The 23,921-nt window shown below is 50.1% G+C and overlaps 3 protein-coding genes and 1 pseudogene across 3 annotated transcripts; 3 read left to right on the forward strand and 1 right to left on the reverse strand.

Moving 5' to 3' along the window:
- Positions 1-203: 203 nt before the first annotated feature.
- On the reverse strand, positions 204-2,522 carry LOC123087841 (50S ribosomal protein L18, chloroplastic). The gene is made up of 3 exons (XM_044509957.1): positions 2,178-2,522; positions 1,352-1,513; positions 204-532 (listed from the first exon to the last, which is right to left on the reverse strand). The coding sequence occupies exons 1-3, from the start codon at positions 2,376-2,378 to the stop codon at positions 383-385; spliced, it is 513 nt and encodes a 170-aa protein (XP_044365892.1). The 5' UTR covers positions 2,379-2,522; the 3' UTR covers positions 204-382.
- Positions 2,523-13,754: 11,232 nt separating this feature from the next.
- On the forward strand, positions 13,755-14,801 carry LOC123082838 (uncharacterized). The gene is made up of 4 exons (XM_044505074.1): positions 13,755-13,883; positions 14,005-14,129; positions 14,246-14,379; positions 14,540-14,801. The coding sequence occupies exons 1-4, from the start codon at positions 13,829-13,831 to the stop codon at positions 14,631-14,633; spliced, it is 408 nt and encodes a 135-aa protein (XP_044361009.1). The 5' UTR covers positions 13,755-13,828; the 3' UTR covers positions 14,634-14,801.
- A 127-nt stretch (positions 14,802-14,928) lies between these two features.
- On the forward strand, positions 14,929-16,972 carry LOC123082837 (uncharacterized). Its single transcript, XM_044505073.1, has 2 exons — positions 14,929-15,861; positions 15,972-16,972. Exon 2 carries the CDS (start codon positions 16,060-16,062, stop codon positions 16,618-16,620), a length of 561 nt encoding a protein of 186 aa, XP_044361008.1. The 5' UTR covers positions 14,929-15,861; positions 15,972-16,059; the 3' UTR covers positions 16,621-16,972.
- A 5,391-nt stretch (positions 16,973-22,363) lies between these two features.
- LOC123082839 (uncharacterized) lies at positions 22,364-22,962 on the forward strand (annotated as a pseudogene).
- Positions 22,963-23,921: the final 959 nt, after the last annotated feature.

The following is a 23,921-nucleotide window of genomic DNA, read 5'->3' on the forward strand; positions in this document are numbered from 1 at the left end:
TCAGTATTTGACATGCCAATAACAAAGAGGTTTACAGATATCGCACCTGTTTCTGTTCTCTCTTCCAACTAGCAGTACTAAACTATTAAATCTGCTTAAGTGCATGATTCTTCTCAGTTATTTTGCCCAAGCTCGCAGACTGAATACTCCATTTCCAAGTGTTGGTTTACAAGGTTGCATGGGCAGAAGCCAAAGTGCAGAAATAGACAGAAAATGAATCTTCCATTTGCAACGCTGATTCAATGTTGATACAAAGATCAGATAACATTAAAGAGGGGCCATGTCTGCAGAGCGACTCCAATGACTACAGAAAGGATTGTTCAAACAGACGGGAAAAAAGAGAGAATATTACATGCGACCCTGGAAATATCAACAGGAAAATTCAGAACTCGAGCCCATTCTCTCTAGCAGCATCGGCTAGAGCTTTGATGCGGCCATGGTAGAGGAAACCCCCTCGGTCAAAGACCACTTTGGTGATTCCTTTCTCCAAGCAGGACTTGGCTATCACTTCACCAATCTTTTGTGCCACTTCCTGGAAACCAAGCACCACAACATTGAACTATCATCAGAAACTAAGCAGTGCCTTTGAGTAACAAACAATTACAGATGCAAGTTTTAGTTTGTTGATTGCAATACACCAAAAACAAATGTCCTCAGAGCATCATGGGCCTCTACAGACTTGTAGAACATTGATGTTATTAGTGTATCGCACAAAAGCAAGTTCTGTCACTGAAAACCTAGATGTCTAAAACCAGCAGAAGCAACCATACAAGTTAGAAGCATCTTTTATTTTCTGAAAACAGAGCACAGACCTCTACAAGTTCTCTTGAGAGATACATCAGTACAATGTTCCCTCAAATATCCAAGTTCCAATAGTCTATCTAGAAGCTACTGCCTTGCCAATATGGCTCCACTCATCTCCACCTAGTGTAGGCTTCAACTTGGTGGATATAAGAACTAAGAATGGCCGTTTGATTTGACTGAAAAATGTCACAATGCCAGCAATTGTACAATTATCTATAGCAAATGTTGAATTACCCACATATAAATAGGAAACAAGTTTGGTCATTTTGGGAATGTACAATGATAAATCTAAAATTCTGCTTAGACTCCTAGTGACAATTCTATTATAAACAAAAAATATATAGGGGAGTATAACAGACAGTGAGTTTGACAGCAATTCCTTACTGAAACCAATTTCTTTTCCAAAGGTTCAGCCAGTTAAAATGGTATACAGTACTGTACAGTCTTATTTATACGAAAGGGAACATAGAACCGCAAAACAAGTTGATATTATGTTGCGGCCATATTAGCTTAATATGAATGAAAATACAACTCAAAACCAACTTACAGTTGTTGGCCCAGCAGAGTACTCAAGCTCCTTTGAAAGAGCTTTGTGCATTGTTGAGGCAGAAGCCAGAGTGCATGACTTTGTATCGTCGATCACCTGAGCATACAAATGCTTGTTTGAGCGGAAAACGCTCAGTCTTGGCCTCTCTGTGGTGCCACTCACCTGAAAGGGAAAATGTGTAATGACCATATCAGTCCTGATTCCATTGACAATAATATAAGCTTATACAGTGTAAACATCACACCATTCGTCACCCATTGAACCATCCTTCTATCTTGGTTGGTGTGGAAAAGTTTTCCGATGCATATAATTTTTGTGTCCAATCACTCGATTTGTGTGCCTAGATTGCATCTAGTGCAACATTAAGTTAACCATCTCTCTTCTACATCACCAACCTCACCAAGAATCTGAGTTGGCATAGGATTACATACAAGTGGCATGGCGTTTTATAGATGCGCTAGCTACATTGCAATCCCTCGACTCTGCCTACATCCGGCGGCAGTCACTGGTACAAACAATTCTCTGCAAAACTAACCATGGGAGGCACTTGTATGGTAACTAGATGCATCAACAGGAGCTCAACTGCTCAAGTGCCCAATCTGACATATTGCAGACGTTCAGCAACACGAAAGACATCTGCGTTTAATTTACTGCCGCAATAAACTAAGGACATTTCGTCAAACGCTTTAACGGCATGGCATTGCCCTATCAACTCCATGCAGAGAGAGCGCGCGCGCTTCCAGTGAAACAATTGACCGCGTATTGGAAGAGAGACTTAAAATAACGGAGGCCAATCTTCGTCCCGGAGGTTCACTAGTACTAGTACCTTCTTGCGGAGACGGTCGTGGCGGGCGATGCGGTCGGCATTGGGCGTGGACACCTTGGCCTTGGCGAGGACGACCAGGGCGGCCCGCCGCGCCGGCGAGTGCGAGGGCGCGGAGGCGGACGGGAGGTGGACGCCGCGGCTGCCCGACACGAAGGCCGGGAAGGAGTGGGTGGCGCCGGCGAGCGCCGGCGAGGCTAGCATGGCTCACTTTGCGCTGCTCTGCTGGTCGCTGGGGTTCGTCGTCTCACGCGCCTAATGGCTCGCCTTATCCTATCCACCCTCTCGCGTTTCTTTAAGCTGCTCTGCTCTGCTGGACCGAATTACAGAAAAGACCTCGTACTTTGGTCATTTGTGAACATATATCGTCCCGTAGAGCAGAGAAAAGGAAAATACATACAGTGTAACAAGGCTTCTTATGGCTTCGTCAATCTTTAAAATAGTTGACAGCTGCGAATCAACCTGTGGTTGAGTAGGTCAGGTGGACAGTGGTATCTTCAACCCACCAGGGTTCAAATCTTGGTGCTCGCATTATTTCTGGATTTATTTCAGGATTTCCGGCGATACGCTTTCAGTGGGAGGAGACGTTCCCGTCGACGACGAGGCGCCTACGGTGACTTCGTAAATCTCAAGATGATATGCCGATTCAGTCTCTCGGAGGTGCTCATAGGGGTAGAGTGTGCGTGTGTGCGTTCATAGGGGTGAGTGTATGCGCGTGTATATGAGCGCTTGTGTCTGTACTGATGCTAAAAAAAATAGTTGACAGCTTATTTTCATTTTTCAAAGAATGTGCGGAAGATGGTAGACAAAACTCACTACACCGATGGCTCCGAATTAACTTACCAGAAAAAAAATCATCTGATCAGATTTTGTACTGATATTGAGAATTACAATATCTACAATCAAACTTCTCAACATTGTGGTCAATACGTGCCACTAGTGCACGTGTTGAACTACGGTAACTACCATGGAGATAAGTTGATAAGATTTTTTACTATTACGACATCCGTGCATCTTTTGCATACTTCTAAAACTAATACATCATTGCTAACTATGAAATTATTACTATGTCTTTCAACAGATAATCCCAGAAAATTATGTGCCTCATTTGATGTATCAGAAAGGTAACCTTAATGTTTTAAACATACAGTCATGTCACACTACTAGGGAAAACCTTATACACAGAATGTTACCAGTAGCGCTGTACAAAATCAAACGCTACTGCTAATTAGTAGCAGCGCGCGTAAATAAACCGCGCTACTGCTATGACTTTTGCAGTAGCGCGTACTGGCGAAAAGCGCTGCTGCTATGTTTTAACTGAGCGCACATGGCTAGCCCAACCTAGCAGTAGCGCGTATACTGGCCCAGCGCTACTGCTACGCTCCTTAGCTGTAGCGCGCTTACGTGTAAGGCGCTGCTGCTAACGGAAATAAAATAAAGTGAAAAACAAGTAGAAAAGTAAATGAAAATAAAAGAAATAGAAAAGGAAGAAAGAAAAAAATAAAATGTAAAGAAAAATAAAAGAAAAAAGGAAAAAAGGAGAAATGAATAGCAATAGCGGGTTTCAGTAAACGCGCTATAGTTAACATAGCTATAACGCGTTTCCGGAAACTCGCTACCGTTACGTTTCACTTAAACAGCGGTCCCCCCTCCCCCGCCCCCGGCCACCACTTCTTCCCCAAATCCCTCGCCCTCGCCGCCATCTCCCCAATTCGCCGTCGCCCACTTCGCCGCCGTCTCCTGCCGGCGTGGACGCCCGCAACCTCACCGTCTCCCCCCAAGGCCGTCGCCATCCTCATCACCGCCGCCCGAGGCCGCCCTCAGCCTCACCGCCGCTGCCCGAGGCCGCCCTCGACGTCACCGTCGGCGCCCTCCACCTCACCGCCGCCCGAGCCCGCCCAGGACCGCCGTTGCCCGAGCCCGAGCCCGCCCTCTCTCCCCTCTCTGTAAGTCCCCCACCCCTCCCCCCACTCATCTCTCTCTGCATTTTAGAGAAAAAAATTAGTAGAGCAAAAGTTAGTTAGGGCAGTAAGGTTTAATTAGTGTAGATGCTGCTTGTATAGTATATAGTGATACTAGTAGATGTTAATTAGGTTAGGGCAATAGTCGTACTAGTAGATGTTAATTAGATGTTTTTCAGTTAGGGCACTAGAATTTTGCTAGGTTAATTAGGTTAGTAGTGCTGCTAGTAGTAGTGGTACAGTAGGTTAATTAGGTGATGTTAAATGAATAACCTAAATGAATGAAATTAGTAGTTAACTGAATTTTTTTCCTTTCATCATTATAAAACACTAAAGTTAACTGAATTTTGTTCTATTATTAGTTAAATGGATTTTCTTCTACACTTTGTTTTTCAATTAGCTTGCGAAATTTGGACATGTGGTTGCTCGTGTATATTTGGACACTGTTTTCAGGAAATGATGTTTAGTGGCCTATGTTTTGCCGGAATGTTGATTCATTTTTTTTCCGGCAAATTTCAGGTTCTTGATTTGTCCACTTTTTAGCAAAGGTCATGCCGAAATTTTCCGTGAATTTCGGCATGACTTGTGCTACAAACTAGGACATATCGAGTGCCCGTGATTTGCCGCACCAGGAAGGAGTCAACATTCCTACAAAACAATAGGCCTTTTTTATGTCATTATTCATTTTATTAGGTCTAGAATTAGTTGACTAGATTTAATCATAGGAAACATGGCTAGCAACAATGAAGGACAGGGTTCTGGTGATTGCGACGACGCCTACCGGGCGGTAGACGAATTTTTTAGCCTTACCGATGATCAACCGATGTTATTGCTGGGCCCACCGGTGGCATCGAGGACTGAGACCGACACGCAGACCGATGCTGAGACTGAGACCAGCGCTCAGACTCAGACCGACATCGAGATCAGCGCTGAGACTGAGACCGGCGCTGCCTCGGGGAGCGGAGCCGGTGTAGAACCGAAAGCAAAGAGGCAACGGGTTCCTAACAAACTCAGGACTACTAGAGTGGCCGGTGGTCACAAAGGTGGACGACGACAATTTTGAGCCAACGGCGCCCGAGGAAGCGCGTCGATGCTACGACAATTAAATAGGCTGCATCGTACGGACAACCGCCACCATCAACGATGAGAAACTACAGAAGATAGAAAATATGAGGAGCTCCCTCCTAAAGAAGTTTCACCAGATATTCTTGTTCCCGGGCCGGAATGAGAATGATTATAAAGATCCAGATGAGGACCCGGCAATGAAGAAGATAAACAAACACGCCATGACCAAGTTTAGCGACGCGTTGGCCGCCTGGAAAAATCGAGTGAAAGTAAGGATCATCGACAAGAAGGAACCTTACTCCGAGATTGTAAAGGATAATCCAAAAATCACGGAAGAGCACTTTCAAATATTCAAGGAGGCTTGCGAGGCCGAAGAGGCCAAAAAAAGTCTAAGTACATGAAGGGGCTTCAAGAGAGGAACTTTGGAAGCCACCACCTCGGAAGCCGTGGTTACGGCGGAAAGAGGTCCAAATGGGCCAAGGAGGACGCGGAAGCCACGAGTCTGGGCATCGCAGACCCCTTGGCGGAGTTCACCGTCCAGTAGGAGCGTGACGTCCTCAGGGCCCGGCACCATTGGGACCCAGTGAAAAAGGTTTACGAGACAACACCGGTCATTACGGAGTTCATAAGACTACTGGTAATTTTAGTTTCTGATCAATTCGACTGCACACGTTAGTCATATTTGTAAACGATCGTTGTGCCTTTTGCAGAGAGAGCAACACAGGATTGCGGCCGAAAGCGACTCACCGTCCAAGGCATTGGCGAGGCCCAAGTGGGACACTCCATTCAACCGGGCGTTGAACATATTGAAACGATAACCGGTGGATACTCGACCGTCGTATGGACACGTGCACGGTGTCGGAGACGGCGCCACGTGGAAGAAGTACTACCGTGAGACCATAGATGAGAGAAAGGAAAGACGAAGGTTAAATGAAGAAAACATCGACAAAAGGGTTGAGATTGCGGTTGAGAAGAAATCAACTCAGACAGTCGCAACAGCGGTAGCTGCCGCAAAACAGGTGGCTGTAGATATTTCTACTACCTTGGTTCCGGCCGTATTCAATTGGACCAGGCAAAATCCAGAAAAAAATGCAGCGGACTTTCCCCTTGCTGACTTCTTGGCGGGGAGCAGCTCGACTAGCGTTGCACCAGCACCTGCAGCTGCACCTGCTCCCGCACCGGCTCCCGCACCAGACGTGCTAGGCGGTGCTTCGTCTTTGGCTGAGCTCGACACCCTCACGGTATCTGTCACACCGGCCCCCTTCAATATAAATATATAATCTCCCGTTTTTGTTTCCTTCCGGATGTCTCACATCGCAGACTTTTCTTTGCAGGCCGACGAAACCCCGTGCACCATATTGTACACCATCGGCGACCAGAAGGTGGACGTGGGGAAGGCGACGATAATGGAGCCGAAGGAACCATTGTTCCACAGCCGGCCGATCCCCCGAACGTCTTCAAGGTTTCCGTGGCCAGTGTCAAACCGGGCCACGAGAATTTGCCTCCTCCAGTACTACTGGGGGATGACGACGAGACACCGTGGCGGCTTGGTGATTTTTGCAATGCTGGGTGGGTCCTGTTGTGGTCAAAGAGTCTGCTTCATCTGGAGGCGGCCGGGAGCACACCCACGAGCACGCAGCCTCAGCAAGGTATGAACATCAACACCCCACCTACCCAATTAGCGTCGGGTGTCGGGTTGGGTGATAGCGGACGGGGTAAGGAGGAGGCTCCATTAGTCGCTGATGACGTCGCCATGGATGAGGATGAGGACGACGATGGTGCTGCTGAACAGTATGTCTATACTGGCGCCTCCTCAGGGTTTGAGCGTCATGAGTCGGTGCCTGAATTGCCGTCTCAACATATTATGGACGACCTTCCGGTAGTAAAGAAGTTTAGGAAGAGAGCGAGAAAAGGCAAAAAAGTTGTTTCTATGATCCAGCCACCTCAGCAGCCTCAGCTTCAGGACCGTATAGATATCCCTGATGCGGATAAATGGCATATCCCCGGTCAACCAATCCTACCTGCAACAGCGCTACGGGCCAGATTCGGCGATCTAAAGAGACTTCATGACGATGTGCTGCGGGTAGAGAAAGACCTCCTCGCCTCGAAAGATCCAGGGTACCCACTCTACGTGGTTAACGTTCCGCGGCAAATGTCGTACGTCGACAGCTTCCCCGCGGATAAGTTCTTCCTCCGATTCGATTACATATTCGACATGTTTCACGTGAAGAAGCTGGATTTTACGTTTGTCCGCCTTTATGCCTTGCACATGAACTACATCATCGGGGTTGAGCAGATATCTCATATCTGTGTCGCTGACCCGTACTACATGCACGAGGGCTTCTTGGGAGTCTGCGCAAATCACCATGAATACGCGAGGGATTACATCGTCAGTTTCATGCTCGCCAATAAGGACAAGGGGGCGATTCTCGTGCCTTATCATCCCGTGTAAGTCATCCGCGCTGCTATCCTTCGTCCTTCGATTTCAATCATTCATTTGCACGGTGGAGGCTAATTAATTTGAGGACTTATTTTGCGCAGCGGCGGGCGCGCCGTCCTCATCATCCTCTACCCCCGATTCTCCCACGCTCTTTACTTGGACTCGTCGAAGAACATTCACACAAAGGATTACACCCACATCAAGGATGTTCTCGACAGTGCTATGTATTACTACCAATCAATGGGTGGAGAGGTCAGGGACAAGAAGATAAGGGGCGGCAGGGTCGCCTTCGGCCATAAGACCGACTTCTGCTGCATCCAGCAACCGAACGATTCTCTTAATGATGGATTCTATGTCCTACACCACATGCTGGAGTACAGACGGGATCACCAGAACCTTCGCATGGCACCTTCTTCCGGCGATGCCCATATTCTGCAATGGGCAAAGGACATAGGAGATATCGAGGATCATCGACTTCGAGCTGAGTTCTATAACATCCAGCGCACTTGCCCAAATCATCATGAAGGAGGTCGTCGGAAAAACAGGGATGTTCTACGGAGAAGGACAAATGTCGCGGGAAGACGTCCGAACATGGATAGCCTCTCAGCGTCTCGACCTGAAGCCTTTCACTAGGCTCGGGGACTATCTCCCTGACTTGGATGGATGGAACAACATGTTGGAGTGATTGTCGATATATGACAATGTGTCCGTTTAGTCCATACTTTCTGTATGACAAAACTTTGAGTTATGCACGGTGAAACTTTATTTGTGATGTAATTAAACCGTCCTTCTCCTTGACTAGCGAAAATCACTCTAGTTAGGGTATTTTGGGGTACGATGAACTTTGTTATTTATACTTATGATATGTTGTTTCTATTTTTGCCAAGTCTGTCTCTTTCTGTTGCTCAACTATATATGTTGCATATCATCGACTCATGTGATGATGCAGGTGCATAGATCATAGATGGCGAAGAAGTGCTATGCCAGGAGTATATATACGACAAGTGGCCGGAGTGTCAGGCCGCCCAGGTGTACCGGTTTCCGATTTCCGAGCGACAGGCAGTAGTTAGTTTAGGTTCACGCTAATGCGAGAGAGGGATACAAACTCATGTTCTCAAAGTGATAGCTCTTCTCGTGTATATCATTGTTTAGATGGATGACGATGTATTTGCAAGTAATCGAGACTTGTATCGCTATTTTCGAGATGATGACGAGAGACCACTTTGTGTTGGATGATGATTATGATGATGATATGATTTGATGAGACTAATTGTATGTATATGCTATCATTACATTTGTATGTGTATGATATGCTAAAGATTATTGTATAAAGCCTATTCAAATACAAAACAAATACAAAACAAATATGCAGGAAAAAACTAATAAATAAACTAGTAGTAGCGAGGGGGGAAATTTAGCAGTAGCGCCTCCTTACCAGTAGTGCTTCCCAGCAAACAGCGCTGCAGATAATATCAGTAGCGCCCTTTCCCAAAGAGCGCTACAGCTATTCATGTATAGCAGTAGCGTGGGACAACAGACGCTACTGCTATACGTTAGCTGTAGCGTCTTATTAGTAGCGCCGGCACCCGCGCTACTGAGAGGCCCAAAACCCTCGCTGCTGCTAGGCTTTTCCCTAGTAGTGTCATCCTACGAATCTCAACTGTCCATACCAGATTTCTAAAAGAAATGGTGACATGCAAATCAAAGGATGGAAAAAATGTATAGACAGTCGCAAGGAGGTTCCTGGAAGCAAAAGGAAGCGAAGCGCAAGAATTGGAGACAGGATGATCTCCATTCTCCATAATGGAGAGTCAGGGTATATATTGTTTTATGCTATTTTACCTTGAAGAGGGTATTTAGGTCCTATCTAATACTGATGATCATGTGCTAAGAACAATTAAGTAGGGTTGGTTCGATGACTATGAGGATAATGATCGCATGACTCATTATTAATAACGAGTAGAAGTTGTATGATGATGATTAGTAGACTTGTTATTATATATGATGGTGCATGATGCGAGCATGAAGAGTTATTATATATCAATGGGTGAAATGAACATGGATTGGATTGAAGTGAAGGCAACATGCATGTGGTCCAAACTTGATCAAGTTAGGATTAGTATTACTTTCGACATGCACCACATGTTGCCTTCACTTTAATCTAAGCCATGTTTAGGCATAGCAGTAGTGTTGGTAAACCAAGCACGGAGATATAAGAGAGGACACTTCTCTCTATTAGCTAGCTAATAACAACCTAAATTAACCCCCAAACCCGCTAAACCAGCCCCTTTCAAAAAAAAAACCTCAGCTCGCCTTTTGGTCCCGGTTGGTGTCACCAACCGGGACCAAAGTCCCCCCTGCCTAGGCTGGTCGCAACGGCTACGTGAAGGCCCATCTGTTCCGGTTCGTGTAAGAAGTAGGACTAAAAGCCAAAGACATTAGTAACGATCTTTTGTCCCGGTTCCAAAACCGGGACAGAAGGCCTTTATGAACCGGAACAAATAATCCTTTTTCTACTAGTGTCAGGTTACCCGTGGCCAAATATACAAGTGGTGAGCACTTTGTCGTGACCGCCACCAGTAATATGGGTCTGATTTTGCCTTGGTTAGCCGTGAGGCATATCATACTAGTAGCGGTCTCCTAGTCCAAGCTCAACCCGTCGTTGGTATAATATTTAGGTATTTTTGTTTTCATTGGTTTGTGTATTTTTTTGGTTTTAGTGTTTTACAGATGGTATTGTAAGGAAAATATTTGAACTTTGTATGTTTCATTATTTTCTAGGCATTTTATAAATATTTTTTATTTCATTGATAAAATTCAACATTGAAAAGCAATCATTATACATTTAAAAATTCGCAAATGGTGGAAGAAAGAACATAACTAATGTTAATCAACATATATCTATGTCTTACGTGAAAATTTAGTCCCAAACTTAACTATATGTAATTGACCTTTTGAATTTACAAAAATTTAAATATTGTCTGGGAAATATATAACTTTGCATTGTGTCATTATATGGTCAATTATGAGCCCAGTCTCTCAAAAATGCTCATATGGGTAAGTAGCAGTGGCGGCGCCAGGTTCTAGAGGGTGGGTATTCATTTTGAAGGAGAGTATTCATTTTGCCTAAATCATCACTGTTTTGCAAAAAAAAATCGCTTGTTTTATATAAAATTTCAATGGTTTGTCAAAATCTTGGGTATTCAACCGAATACCCAAGAAGACCCCTGGCGCCACCCCTGGTAAGTAGTGCATGCGTGCGTTTATAGAGGCGAGTGTGCGTGCGTGTTTATGAAAGTTTGTGGTTGTATTGTGTTTGTAACAAAACATGATATATTATGAGGTCGTTTCTAGTTTCTACAATTCCATTATGCAACGGTATTACATAAACAGCCACATACTTATATTTTCTTGCCAAAATCACACAGTAGAACCATAAATGGTGAAAACATAGTACGCTGCATTTGGTTTGTTTTAACAAGACTTTATCTTTTTTTCAAACACCATAGCATCCTGTTATTCTAGAATGCCTGTGGCAGGGAGATAAATAAATGGAATACAACATTAAGCCTCAAGGGCGAATAATCAACCGATTACACCTTACAAAAGTTGTCACTCCTCATCATTCCATCTGGCCAGGGCCGGCCCTATGTTTTGGGAGGCCCTAGGCGAACTCGACAACATGGGCCCCTATGTCTAAGTCCTAAGACCATATATATGTATGTATGTGCGTTATATATATGACTTATTAAGAGTAACTTTTAGTCACACATCTTTAGTTTAAAATTTGACTATAATAATTCAAATGACTTCATCGAGAACAATAATAACCAAATTCGAACGGATTTCATCAACAACAATAATACTAAAAAATCGCAAAATGAAACTAACACGACATGATTAATTACCTCAAATAAGAACCAAATTAGACTGACTCCATCGACAACAATAATACTTCAGTGCTTCAAAAAAGGTTTCTTCAGGAGTAGTTTTTTGCCCCTGTTCTTCAATGACATTAACATTGCTTGAAGATGTAAAGAACTTATTCAAAGAATCCTTCAATGGTAGAATTTTCGGATCACTTTCTTTCTTTTTCCTTCTTGTTTCAGCACCCGACAATTGCTTCTTCTTAGGTAACATGGCATGCTAATGTCCTAAAATCATGAAGAAAAGATCAAAAGAGGATACAAAGAATTAGGAATTTATACATCGGATGATTGGAACCCTAGACATGTACATAGAATGACAAAAAAATGATTGATTGAATTAGAAAATTTAAAACTTCATGCATACTGAAATTGGAGGATGGATCATGGATGTATAGTTGAATACGTAATTAAATACTAAATAAAGAATAAATAAAGTACTGAAATTGTCAAATTAGGGTTTGGGGGATGGACGGGAACTGAGGAACATGGATGGAAACATTCAAACGTACTTTAAGGATTGGGGACGGCCGCGTTGCAGACTTCAAGACTTGTAGTCGCTAGTCGGATGTATACTTGTATACGTATTGCCGCGGTGCCGCCTTGCCGGATGCCGGATGGCCGGGCCGCTGGGTTGCTGGACTGTCGTGCGGCGCGCCGCGCGTGCAGCTCCAGCGGCCAGCGGGCTAGCGGCAGGCGAGGCGAGGATGACACAGCAAGGCGCCGAGCGACGGAGCGAGGAGGCCGACGGGCGTCACGGCGCCTGACGAACCTAACCTACGAAGGAAAAGGAAAACGAGCAGTCGTCTGTCTGCCAACTGGCATGAGTCACGGTGTCGCTTCGCGACTTTGCGTTCGTTAATCGATCAGCGATGGCTTGCTAGCTATCTGATGGGCCTAGCCCATCTTATTTCTTTTCTCGAGTTTTTTTGTATTTTTTTACCTATTTTTTGCTGGGCTATAATATAGATATATACTCTATCATGGGCCCCCTCCTCGCCTGGGCCCTGGGCCGTCGCCCCGCCGCCATACCCTCAAGGCCGGCCCTGCATCTGGCTAACCACCGAATAAAGACATTCTCTTTTTAAGTCACAGAACAAAATTGGCCCTTCTTTCAAATAAGTATAAGGGCATCTTCAACACTACCTTTTAAAATGGACGCACTATCCATCCGTTGGTCGTGTCCGGACGCATCCGCAGACACGATACAAGAGCCGGCCATCCAACTCTATACGAGTCTAACAACAATTACCTTCCATCAAATACCTAATATTGTCACTAGTGCCTTCCGCCAAACATGTGCGTATGTATTAGTTTTTTTATCGCTCGGAGTAGTGTGAGCACTTGAAAAAAAAGATAAGAGTGTGTAGCACTTGAAGAATAAAAATAAAACGTATAGTGCTTCCGCCAAATTCTAGGAGTGTTCCGCCTTAAAAAAACTAGTGCCTTCCCCATTACGAGCACTAGGCTAAAATGCCTTCCGCCATTTTGAGCGTTCTACTTTTTTTTTCCATAAAAATCATCAACATCTTTTAACATATAATCTAGTTTTGAAGATCTCAGCGCTAGAAATATAATGATGAAAACAATTAACAATTTGGACGTCTTGTTCAAGGGATGAAAGATAAATCTATGAAAAAGAAAGAAAAACCTAACGGGTTGTGATAAATGATGCAGTGCATCACTTATCAGCACAGGAGAAATGAGAGTAAATTTACAAAGAGTACTCTTTTCGTTGTTCAAAACGAAGGCCAACGAACTTCGGGTGAAAGCTTGTGACACCCCCTCTGTTTTCATTTCGGCGCCGTCGTATGTGAGGTGGATATGTACGGTTACAGCCCGCCGCACTTGTGACATCGATCCGCTCTATTTTCATCGTATGTTCGTGTCGTCGTAATGAATGTACGGAATGCAGTGCAGTGCACTCGCAGCTAGCGTACAAAGCTGCCGATAACGATGACCTAGTGCTCTACTAGAGATCGACCGACGGACATGACGATCGATCGAGAGGTTGACGACAAAAGGAGCCGCACGCACACGCACCAGCGAGCATGCATGGACTGACTCGCAGGTGCGTGCATGGCAGACACGCAGCACTGGGCGACGACGATATGTACGGAAGCTACGTGCTGGACAGCTCATACTTATCCACGCATGCTAGCAAGCGGGTATAAAATGGCATGCTGTCCGCTGAGGCTTATCACCACCGATCCATCGATCTTTTTCATCTTTCCAGATAAAGATCGAGTTTGCTAGGTCGATATGGGCTCTCTCATGGCTGGATGGAGCTCCCATGCGCTCGACGACGACCTCAAAGGTACGTCCGCCGTGTATCTACGTACAACCATCCACCATCGATAGTGCATGCAACTTCACGTTGCAAGATTCCTAATTAGCCTTGTAGTATAATGGTATCTATCATCATTCTATCTATGCAGCTCGTTTCATGAGAAATCGTTCGCTGACCAAGGACGAGGTGGAGGCCTTCTGGAGGCAGCACAAGAAGCCGGCGCCGGAGGACAACGTCGACGGCGGCGAGACCGTCGTCGCCTCCTCTCCCCGCGTACGTAACCGGTTCCCATGCGTGCGTCCGTCGGATTTGCATCGGGTTCCTTAAGCAAGCTTGTCAAATGCGTATACTTGATTTTTTAACTCTGCTTGCATGTGTTGGTTAATTAGAAGGGGAGCCCGAGGTTGACCACGCGTCCGCCGACTCTATCTCATGTCCGTTCGTCGCCGCCGGTGATGACGAGTAGCGTGGACGGCGACGGCGACGGCGAGGCTGCCGCTAGCCCCAGCGCCAGCCGCGACTGGTACGTATCCCTTATAGCATAGTAGCATGAGCTTCTTGAGTTTTTTTTTTGTTTGCGAAATGAGCTTCTTGAGTTCATACATGAACATATTCATAGCATGCATGGATCCATGTTTACATGTATCGATCACGTACGGCTGGTTGTGGCTGCGTGCATGCAGGTGGACGAGGAGCAGCTGGGCGTTCCTCAATGAGCCACCTCCGCAGCAGCGCGAAGGAGGAGGCGTTGGGCAAGGCGCCGCGGCCGCCGTCTGATCATCATCTCTTTAATTACTTTGCTATAAGCTGGCTTTGTATCCCTGTAAATAAGTACTCTCTTAAACTATTAAATCACTATCTAAACACTCTTTTATTAGTTTACGGAGAGAGTACGTACCAGCCATGTAATTGGAGTGGTGGTTTTGCTAATGTTTGATTTCTATACGATGTGGAGTGCATGTCACCTTTTGTATTATCACTCATGTAACCTTGGAGATATACTATGTGTATATGTCACTTTCTGCATTGGCATCTCAGATGTTACAAAAAACGAAAATTCAGGGGAAGCATTTTGGAGCACTGCGGATGTCTTTTCGGGGAGAAAATTTGCAGGATGAAGAGTATTTGTTGATACTGACCTAAAAAAATCAGTGTTTTTTGTTTTTTACTATACTTTCGGAATTTACGGTTCATGCAGTGCATTTGACCTCGAGATTAGATGTGCAGCTCGTTTCATAAGAAACCAATCGCTGACAAAGGAAGAGGTGGAGGCTACGGTGCAGGTGCTGGGTTCCAGCTTGTGATGGCCAAGATCGTTTGTCTTAGGTTGCGGGGCTCCTCCGCTAGGGGGAGTGAACGGTAAAAAACATATTTACAGAATTGTGTCAAAAAGTATTATTTTTTCATATTTTTTTATAAAAAAATTAGCCACCGAATTAGACCGTTTTGAGCACGATTATGACGGATGGGTCCCACCAGAAGGGTGACCACAGCACAACAACCCCGTGCGGGCACACTTGTCTACACGGATCATTTTTACCGCTCCGCGTGTGGGTCTGCGTGGCGTCCGTACATTAAGCGGCGTGTTGACGTGTCCAGTTGTTCCCTGCCATGTCCTGCCGTGTGGCCACGTTGGTCGGCCAGTGCTCTCGTGCTTGCCTATGAAAACCCGGCCTCGCAGGAGACATCGCCAAACACGACGGGCCTCCGCCTCCCGGTGCAGATTCCTTCGCCCCGACCTCCATTCATTCAGGCGAGCATGCTGATGCAATGCTTCTTCTGCATTATGCTGCTTGGTGTTCATGTTGCTGAACCGTCGTCGTTGTTTGCTTCCAAGAAGAATTAGAGAGGAGCGCTTCCAAGAAGGCGAAAATCAGCACCGAAACTCGGGACCGCATGACGGCGCCGCAGGAAGAATTAGAGACGGACAATGTTTTCTCCCACGACATGGACACCCTTGAATGTGAAATCTGCTCCCTGCCTTTTTGATTCTCAGATCTTCATGGCAAGTGTCTGAAAAACTTGACTTCTGCATTGGTTGCAGCATGATTTCGTTCAATCTTTACTCTGCTAATAACTTGCATGGCTTGTTTCTCTGACTTGATTGACGAGCAGTGCAAGAACGGACATGCGGCGTGCGGCAACTGCTGCATCGGCATGAACCACAAGTGCTCCTGCTGCCACGAGCGCATCGGCGACATCCATGAACCACAAGTTCCGCAAGCTCGGCTGCGGGGAGACCGTCAAGTTCACGGAGCTGCGGAGCCACGAGGAGGAGGCGTGCCCATACGCGACCTACAGCTGCCCGTTCGACGGCTGCGCCTACCGCGGCGCGCTGCTCTACGACCACGTCCACGACGAGCACGCGCAGGCGCCGGCGCCGGTGCCCAACTGTGACATGGTGGGCGGCCTGCTCCGGGGCGCGACGGTCACTCTGCGACGGGACGAGCCTGTCCACACGCTCCTTCACCGCGACAGGGTGAGCGTGATCCTCCTGCTCAACGGCGGCGACGTCCTGACCGGGCGGTCGCTGTCGCTGGTCCGCATCTGCCCGCATCCCAAGCCCGACCAAGAAGACGAGGAAGTTGAGTACAGGATGGTGGTGATGCGCGGCGAGCCCGGGCCTGGGTCGCCCTCGCTGACGGCGTCGGGGAGAGTGCAGTACGTCCGCCGGCTGGAGGGGTGCCAGCCCCAACACTTCCTGTTCGTGCCGGACGCTTTCTGGGGCTCTTCCGGCAGCGTCGTCGTCACCGTGCATCTCTGATTCACGATGACGCATGTGTCTGCTTAATCCTGTATCCTGCTGGGTGCTGGGTGGATCTGTAGTGCAGTGTAATGGTGGCGGTGCTGCCGGTGTGATGTCCAAGTACGTCGTACAATAGTTGCAAGTAGCAGTATGTTAGTAGGTCTGGTTCTGCTAACTGCCGAATCCCTGTCTGTATCCTGGTGGGTGGATCTTTTGTTTTTGGGCCCGCCAGGGATCATCAGGCAGAGGCAGGGTAGTGTAGTGTTTAGGAGTTTGTAGTTGTATACAGTACGTACGTATGTAAGTATGTTCCATGGTGGGATCGTGTATAATGTATTGCTAGAGTTGGAAAGACAGCAGGGAAAGGAAACTCGTGCAATTCTCTCTGTATTGATTGATTCGAAGATTACACCATATATAGCTGTACATGCCTAACCATACACACAAAGCCAGCCTTAAGACTCGGGCCACTTGGGCTTAACCCATGACTAACCCACGTACGTGCACAGACGCACGACGTGAACACACACGTACGCTAACACCCCGCCGCAGTCGAGCTGTCGTCGCTTGGCAAGACACATAGACTGGAACGAAAGGCTTGAAAAGCTGCTGCCGGGAGGCCCTTGGTCATAATATCTGCGAGTTGTTGAGTGGTGGGAACATGTACAATCCGGAAGTCGCCGAGAGCCACCTTCTCCCGGACAAAATGAATGTCCAGCTCGATGTGTTTCGTCCGCCTGTGATGCACTGGATTGGTGGACATGTACACCGCCGAGATGTTATCACAAAACACAATCGTGGCCTTCGGGAGAGAACAACCAAGCTCATCAAGGAGTTGCCGTAGCCACACGCAGTCAGCAACGGCGTTGGCAACGGCGCGATACTCTGCTTCCGCGCTGGAGCGAGAGACAGTGGTTTGCCTCTTGGAGGACCAACTCACGAGTGTGCCGCCGAGGTAGACGCAATAGCCCGAGGTAGATCGTCGAGTGTCCGGGCAGCCGGCCCAATCCGCATCGGAGTAAGCCACGATCTCCGTAGAGGCGGAAGATGACAGAAGGAGGCCATAGGTGGAGGTGCCACGAACATACCGCAAGATGCGCTTGATGATGGCGAGATGGCAGTCACGAGGATCATGCATGTGTAGGCATGCCTGCTGAACTGCGTAGGCCAAGTCAGGGCGCGTCATGGTAAGGTACTGAAGCCCGCCAGCAAGACTACGGTACTCAGACGGATCATCCACCGGGGAGCCAGCATCAGCAGGAACCTTGGGTGACGTATCAACAGGGGTAGATGCAGGATGACACTGAGACATGCCGGCTCGTTGAAGAAGCTCGTCGGCGTACTGGGATTGGTTGAGGAAGAACCCACGCGCCGTGCGATGAACCCGGATGCCGAGAAAGTAGTGAAGATCGCCCATGTCCGTCATGGCGAACTCGCGCTGAAGCTGATCAACGATGTGTCGAAGAAGGGTCGTCGATGAAGCAGCAAGGACGATGTCGTCGACGTACAACAGTAGGTAAGCAGTATCGCCGCCCCGCCGTAGTAGGAAGAGTGAGGCGTCCGAGCGGGACGCGGTGAACCCGATGGTGGCAGCGAAGGTGGCGAAGCGATGAAACCAGGCTCGTGGCGCCTGCTTGAGGCCGTACAACGACTTAGAGAGTCGACATACATGATCACGACGAGTGTCGTCGACGAACCCAGCTGGCTGATAGCAGTAAACCTGCTCATCAAGAACGCCGTGGAGGAAAGCATTTTTCACGTCAAGCTGGTGAACAGGCCAGCCGCGTGAGCATGCTAAGGTGAGAACGGTGCGAATCGTTGCCGGTTTGACCACCGGAGAAAAGGTCTCCCCAAAATCGATGCCCGGACATTGAGCGAAACCACGAACAACCCAACGGGCTTTATAGCGATCCAGCGAGCCGTCGGCGTTGGTTTTGATCCGGAAAACCCACTTGCCGGAGACGATATGAGTGCGAGGCGGCCGTGGTACAAGTGTCCAGGCAGAGTTAGCCATGAGAGCATCGTATTCCACCTGCATAGCCGCGCGCCAATTTGGATCTTTCAGAGCAGCGCGGACAGAGGATGGACGCGGAGAGATGGTCGTCGCCTGCAGGTTGGCGTAACGTGGGTTTGGCTGAAAAATGCCGTGACGGGCGCGCGTAAGCATTGGATGGACGTGTGATGCGGGCGCAGCGGGGGGAGTTGGAGAGCTGGAGGACGGAGTGCGCTGTGAACTGTGCTGCTGCATGCGCGGGCAGGATGGGTCCGGTGGCTCATGGGATTGTGAACTGCATGGCTGCATGCGTGAGGAGGCATGTGGTGAGGCTGGTGGAGTGGGAGGAGACTCACGTGCAGTTGACCGAGAAGGGCGCTACTGCATGGGCGGGGAGGCGGGGCAGTTTTGCATGCACGTGGGGCCGGATGGCATGGGCGGGGAGGCGGGGTTAGTTGGAATCGGGGAGGTAGGTACCGAGCCAAGTGGCGCGCATGAAGCGGCCGGCTCGGGCGGCGCCCATGCAGGGGCGGCGGGATCTACGTAATCAAGCGATGCGGGATTATCTGGCAGATCTGAGGAGACAGAGGATGAATCAGGCAGCGTTTTGAATGGAAAAACAGACTCCACAAACGTAACGTGCCGAGAAAAAATGATACGCCGCGAGATTGGATCGTAGCAGCGATATCCTTTTCGATCGTCTGGGTAGCCAAGGAATACACATGCGACCGAACGTGGGGAGAGTTTGTGAGGTGTCGTAGCGATGAGATTGGGATAGCATAGGCATCCGAACACGCGCAAGTGACGGAACTCAGGTGGGCGGCCAAAAAGCAACTCGAACGGTGTAGTGATGAGGCGAGGTTTGCATGGACGCCGGTTTAGGAGGTAGGAAGAAGTAGCTAGGGCTTCAGCCCACCAACGTGGCGGCATGGAGGCATGAAGAAGAAGGGTGCGAACGCCGTCGTTAAGGGTGCGGAGAATACGCTCGGCCTTGCCGTTTTGTTGAGAAGTGTATGGGCATGTGAGGCGTAGAAGTGTGCCGTGGGACGCGAAAAGGGTGCGGTTGGCGTGATTATCGAATTCGCGACCATTATCGGTTTGAAAGGCAAGAATGGGGCGAGAAAATTGTGTTTGGACATAGGCGTAGGAGAGAACGAGTAGGCGATGAATGTCGGACTTGCGACGAACCGGAAAGGTCCACACATAATGAGTGAAATCATCGAGAATAACTAAATAGTATTGATAACCGGATACACTCAAGACGGGACTTGTCCACAAATCACAGTGACAAAGTTCAAAGTGAAAAGTTGTTTGCGAAGTAGAAGAAGCAAATGGGAGCCTAGTGTGTTTGCCTAGACGACAAGCATCGCAGTACGGCGTGGAGCTTTTATTGTTGGTGAACTTGAAGTAGGTAGAAGCCTTGGCGAGGACGGCGGCACCGGGATGTCCGAGGCGCTGGTGCCAGATGGTGGCAGTGACGGTGGCGGCGAGGCAGTGGCGTGGAGGCGTCAACGTATAGAGGTCGCCGGTGGAGTCACATCGGAGAAGCACCGTCTTGGTAGCTAGATCCTTAATAGAGAAGCCAAGGGGGTCAAATTCAACCGAAACAGAATTATCGCGAGTAAAAGCTCGAACAGAAACTAAGTTTTTGATAAGGGAGGGAGAGATGAGAATTTCGAGAAGAGAGAGGGAACGGGAGGGAGTGTTAAGAGAAGCAGAACCTAGTCCTACAATGGGAAGAGTGGAACCATCGCCTACAACGACGGAGGAAGGAGAAGATGGGGTGGGAGAGGAGAAGGGTATACCAGCACCAGAACTCATGTGGGACGACGCGCCGCTGTCGAACACCCAGTCGCCTCCAAGAGTCGAGGGCGGCTGTACGGACATCTGGTGGAGCGCCGCGATGAGAGCGGCTTGGTCCCACTGCGGAGACGGCGCCGGGCTGGACGTGGCCTGGAGCGCGTGGTGGGTCGCGGGAGCAGGAGGTCGCGCCCCGAGGATGCCCTGGAACGTCCCGGCAATAGTAGTGGGAGCAGGAGGGCGTGAGCCAGCGCCATGGTGACCGAGAGCGGGCACGCCCCCGCCGGAGGAGGAGCCGGCGCCCGAAGACGAGTTGTGCTTGCGCTTCTTGCGGCCGCGCGACCCTGGAGAACCAGCCGAGGGGCCCGCACCTGCCGGTTGAACACCGGGCGCCGCCATGTGGAAGGAGGGGGCCGGTGCTGGAGGGCGAGTGGCGTAGAACGCGTGCGCCTGCGCCAGAAGGGCGGAGCGGGCGGCGAGCCGTTGCTCCTCGAGCTGAAGAAAGGCGCGGAGCTTGATGAAGGTGGGAAGGCGCCCGCTGGTCATGTGCGGCACGGCGTGCTGGAAGCGGTCGTCGAGGCCGCGCATGACGTTCTGGACGAGATCCCGATCCTTGACGCGATGCCCAAGGTCCCGCAGAGTGTCTGCCATCTGCTTGAGTTTGGAGGTGTAGTCGACGACGAAGAGCTCACCCTGGATGAAGCCATGGAACTCGTCGAGGAGGTAGGTGATGCGAGCATCCCGGTTGCTGCGGAAGAGGGAGCGGAGGGACCTCCAGAGCGTGTACGCCTTGTCCTTGCGGTCCGCAACGATCTCCAGGGTCGAGGGAGTCACCGTGGCGTTGTACCACGATAGGATCGCGAAGTCGGCGAGCACCCAGTCGGAGGTGGCCTGCGCCGGCGAGCCATCGACATGATGAGTGAGCCCGAACTTGGCGAGGGCGTCGAGGAACTGACGACGCCACAGGCCATAGTTCTCCTTCTCGAAGTCGAGGGTGACCATGACATGATCGCGGATGCGAAGGCTCTGGATTTGGAGAGTGGGGAGGCTCTGGGTGGCGACGACGGGAGGGCCGAACTCCTCGTCGGAATCAGAGCCGCCGGAGGAGAGATCAGACGAGGAGCTCATGTTGCGAGGAAGGAGTGGAGGCAGTGGAAGTTGAGGATCTAACAGGATGATACCATGCTAGAGTTGGAAAGACAGCAGGGAAAGGAAACTCGTGCAATTCTCTCTGTATTGATTGATTCGGAGATTACACCATATATAGCTGTACATGCCTAACCATACACACAAAGCCAGCCTTAAGACTCGGGCCACTTGGGCTTAACACATGACTAACCCACGTACGTGCACAGACGCACGACGTGAACACACACGTACGCTAACAGTAATGACTCGGCGGTATGACCATGGTCTCATCATGCGACAATACTTGTGCTTCATGTGTCCAGTTGTTACTGCATATGATCAAGACCGTCGCACGGCCACCTCCCATACGAAGGCGCCGAAATGAAAACAGAGAGAAAGGAGAATGGACATCATCCCAAGCGCGTTCGTGTCGTCGCAGCGAATGTACGGCATCCATGCATGCAGTGCAGCCGCATCTAGCCTTCAAAGCTGCCGACAACGATGACCTGCAGCTAGCTTAACTAGAGACCGACCGACGGCCGAACAGGACGGTCAAGAGGATGACGATCGACGAAATGAGCCGCACGCACACGCACCAGCCTTCATGCATGCACTGAATCGCGGGCGCGTGCATGCCATACACGCAGCACCGGCCGGGCGACGCCGATGTGTACGCAAGCTACTACGTGCTTGGACAGCTCAGGCTTATCCATGCATGCTTGCAAGCGTGTATAAAATGACCTGCAGAGGTTTATCACAGGTATTCACAACCGATCGATCACTTGTGTGCACGCTCGTGGACCACGCGTCCTCGCTAGTAGGTCGAGTTGCTAGGCCGATATGGGCTCTTTGATGGCTGGCTGGAGCTCACATGCGCTACCACCACAAAGGCACACACTATCTATCGCCGTGTGCAACCGTCCACCATCATCGATCGATGCTGCAAGAGCAGCTGGTCGAATAATTAGCCCTGACAGTACATACACGCGTCTATGCAGTTCGTTTCATGAGGAACCGGTCGCTCACCAAGGAGGACGTGGAGGCCTTTTGGAGGCAGCAGACAAAGCCGCCGGCGCCCGAGGACAACGTTAACGGCGGCACGACCGTCCTCACCTCGCCGCTGTCGCGTCCGTCGACTCTGTCTTACGCCCGTTCGTCGCCTCCGGTGATGACGGGCAGCGTGGACGGTGACGGCCGGCGAGGCTGCCGCTAGCCCCAGCACGAGCCGCGACTGGTACGTATACCTTAGCATGAGCTGCTTGAGTACATATTCGTAACATGCATGATGCATGGATGCATGTGTACGTGCATCCATGACGTACGTACCTCGGTTGTGTGCATGCAGGTGGACGAGGAGCAGCTGGGCGTTCCTCAACGAGCCACCGCCGCAGCAGCGCCGCGAGAGGGGCGTTGGGCAAGGCGCCGCCGCCGCCGTCTGATCGTCACCTTTAATTAGTTTGCTCGGCCAGCTTTAGGGCATCTCCAGCCGCGCCCAGGAAGGCCTTCCCACGCGTTTTTTTTGCGCCGGCACCGAAAAATCGGTCCAGTCGTGTCCCCAGGAGACCAATTTTCGCCGGCTTGAGCCGAAAACAGCGCCGGCGGACCCAGGCAGAACCCGGCGCGCTGGGGACGCCCAGGGGCGCCGGGGCGAACTGTTTTGGCGCGAAACAGCCACGGGCCCGCCGCGTCAGCGACTCTACCCTCTTCTCGCCCCTTCGTCGTCCTCATCGCCTTGTTTCCCGCGGCGAATCAATGCCAAAGCTGCCGCGCTGCCGCGCCGGTCAGCTTGCGCCATTGATGCCTCACGGGCGGCGCAGTGAAGGCCGGATGACGCGCGTCCCTCGCCCTCCCTCGCCCGCCATGCGTACTCACGGCGGCTCGCGCACGGGCGGCGCCTCGGCCTATATAAGATGCGCCCCAGCGCACTCGGCGACTCGTACTCTCTCGCCGTCGTCGTTTCTCCCTATCCTCTCTCTCGCCGTCGTCGTTCCTCCCTCTCCTCTCTCTCGCCGTCTCCAGCACCCATGGACGAGCGCTTCCCAGGCGACGGCGCGACGGCGAACGGCTTCGGCCGCCGCCATCTTCACGAGAGCGAGGCTCGCCTTCTTTTCGAGGCCGAGTACCCAGTCCCGCCGGACATGCGGGTATCCGGGGCGTGGAGGATCAGCGCCGGCGGCGTGCCGGTGCCCCCGATACCCACCGGCGCGGCGCCGCGTGCGGAGATCGCACGCATCCGTTCGTCCCTGCCGCGTGCGGCGAGGGAGGGGCCACGGTACGTCCCCGACAGCCCGCTCTGGGAGCCCTACTTTCGCCGCCGTCACGCCGAGCAGCTCGAGGCCACCAACGGCGTCGAGCCCTCCGGCAGGCTCAACGCCGTCGGCCGGCGTCGGTGGTGGGG

Source organism: Triticum aestivum, chromosome 4A (genome assembly GCF_018294505.1).
Source record: "Triticum aestivum cultivar Chinese Spring chromosome 4A, IWGSC CS RefSeq v2.1, whole genome shotgun sequence".
Taxonomy (NCBI): Eukaryota; Viridiplantae; Streptophyta; class Magnoliopsida; order Poales; family Poaceae; genus Triticum; species Triticum aestivum.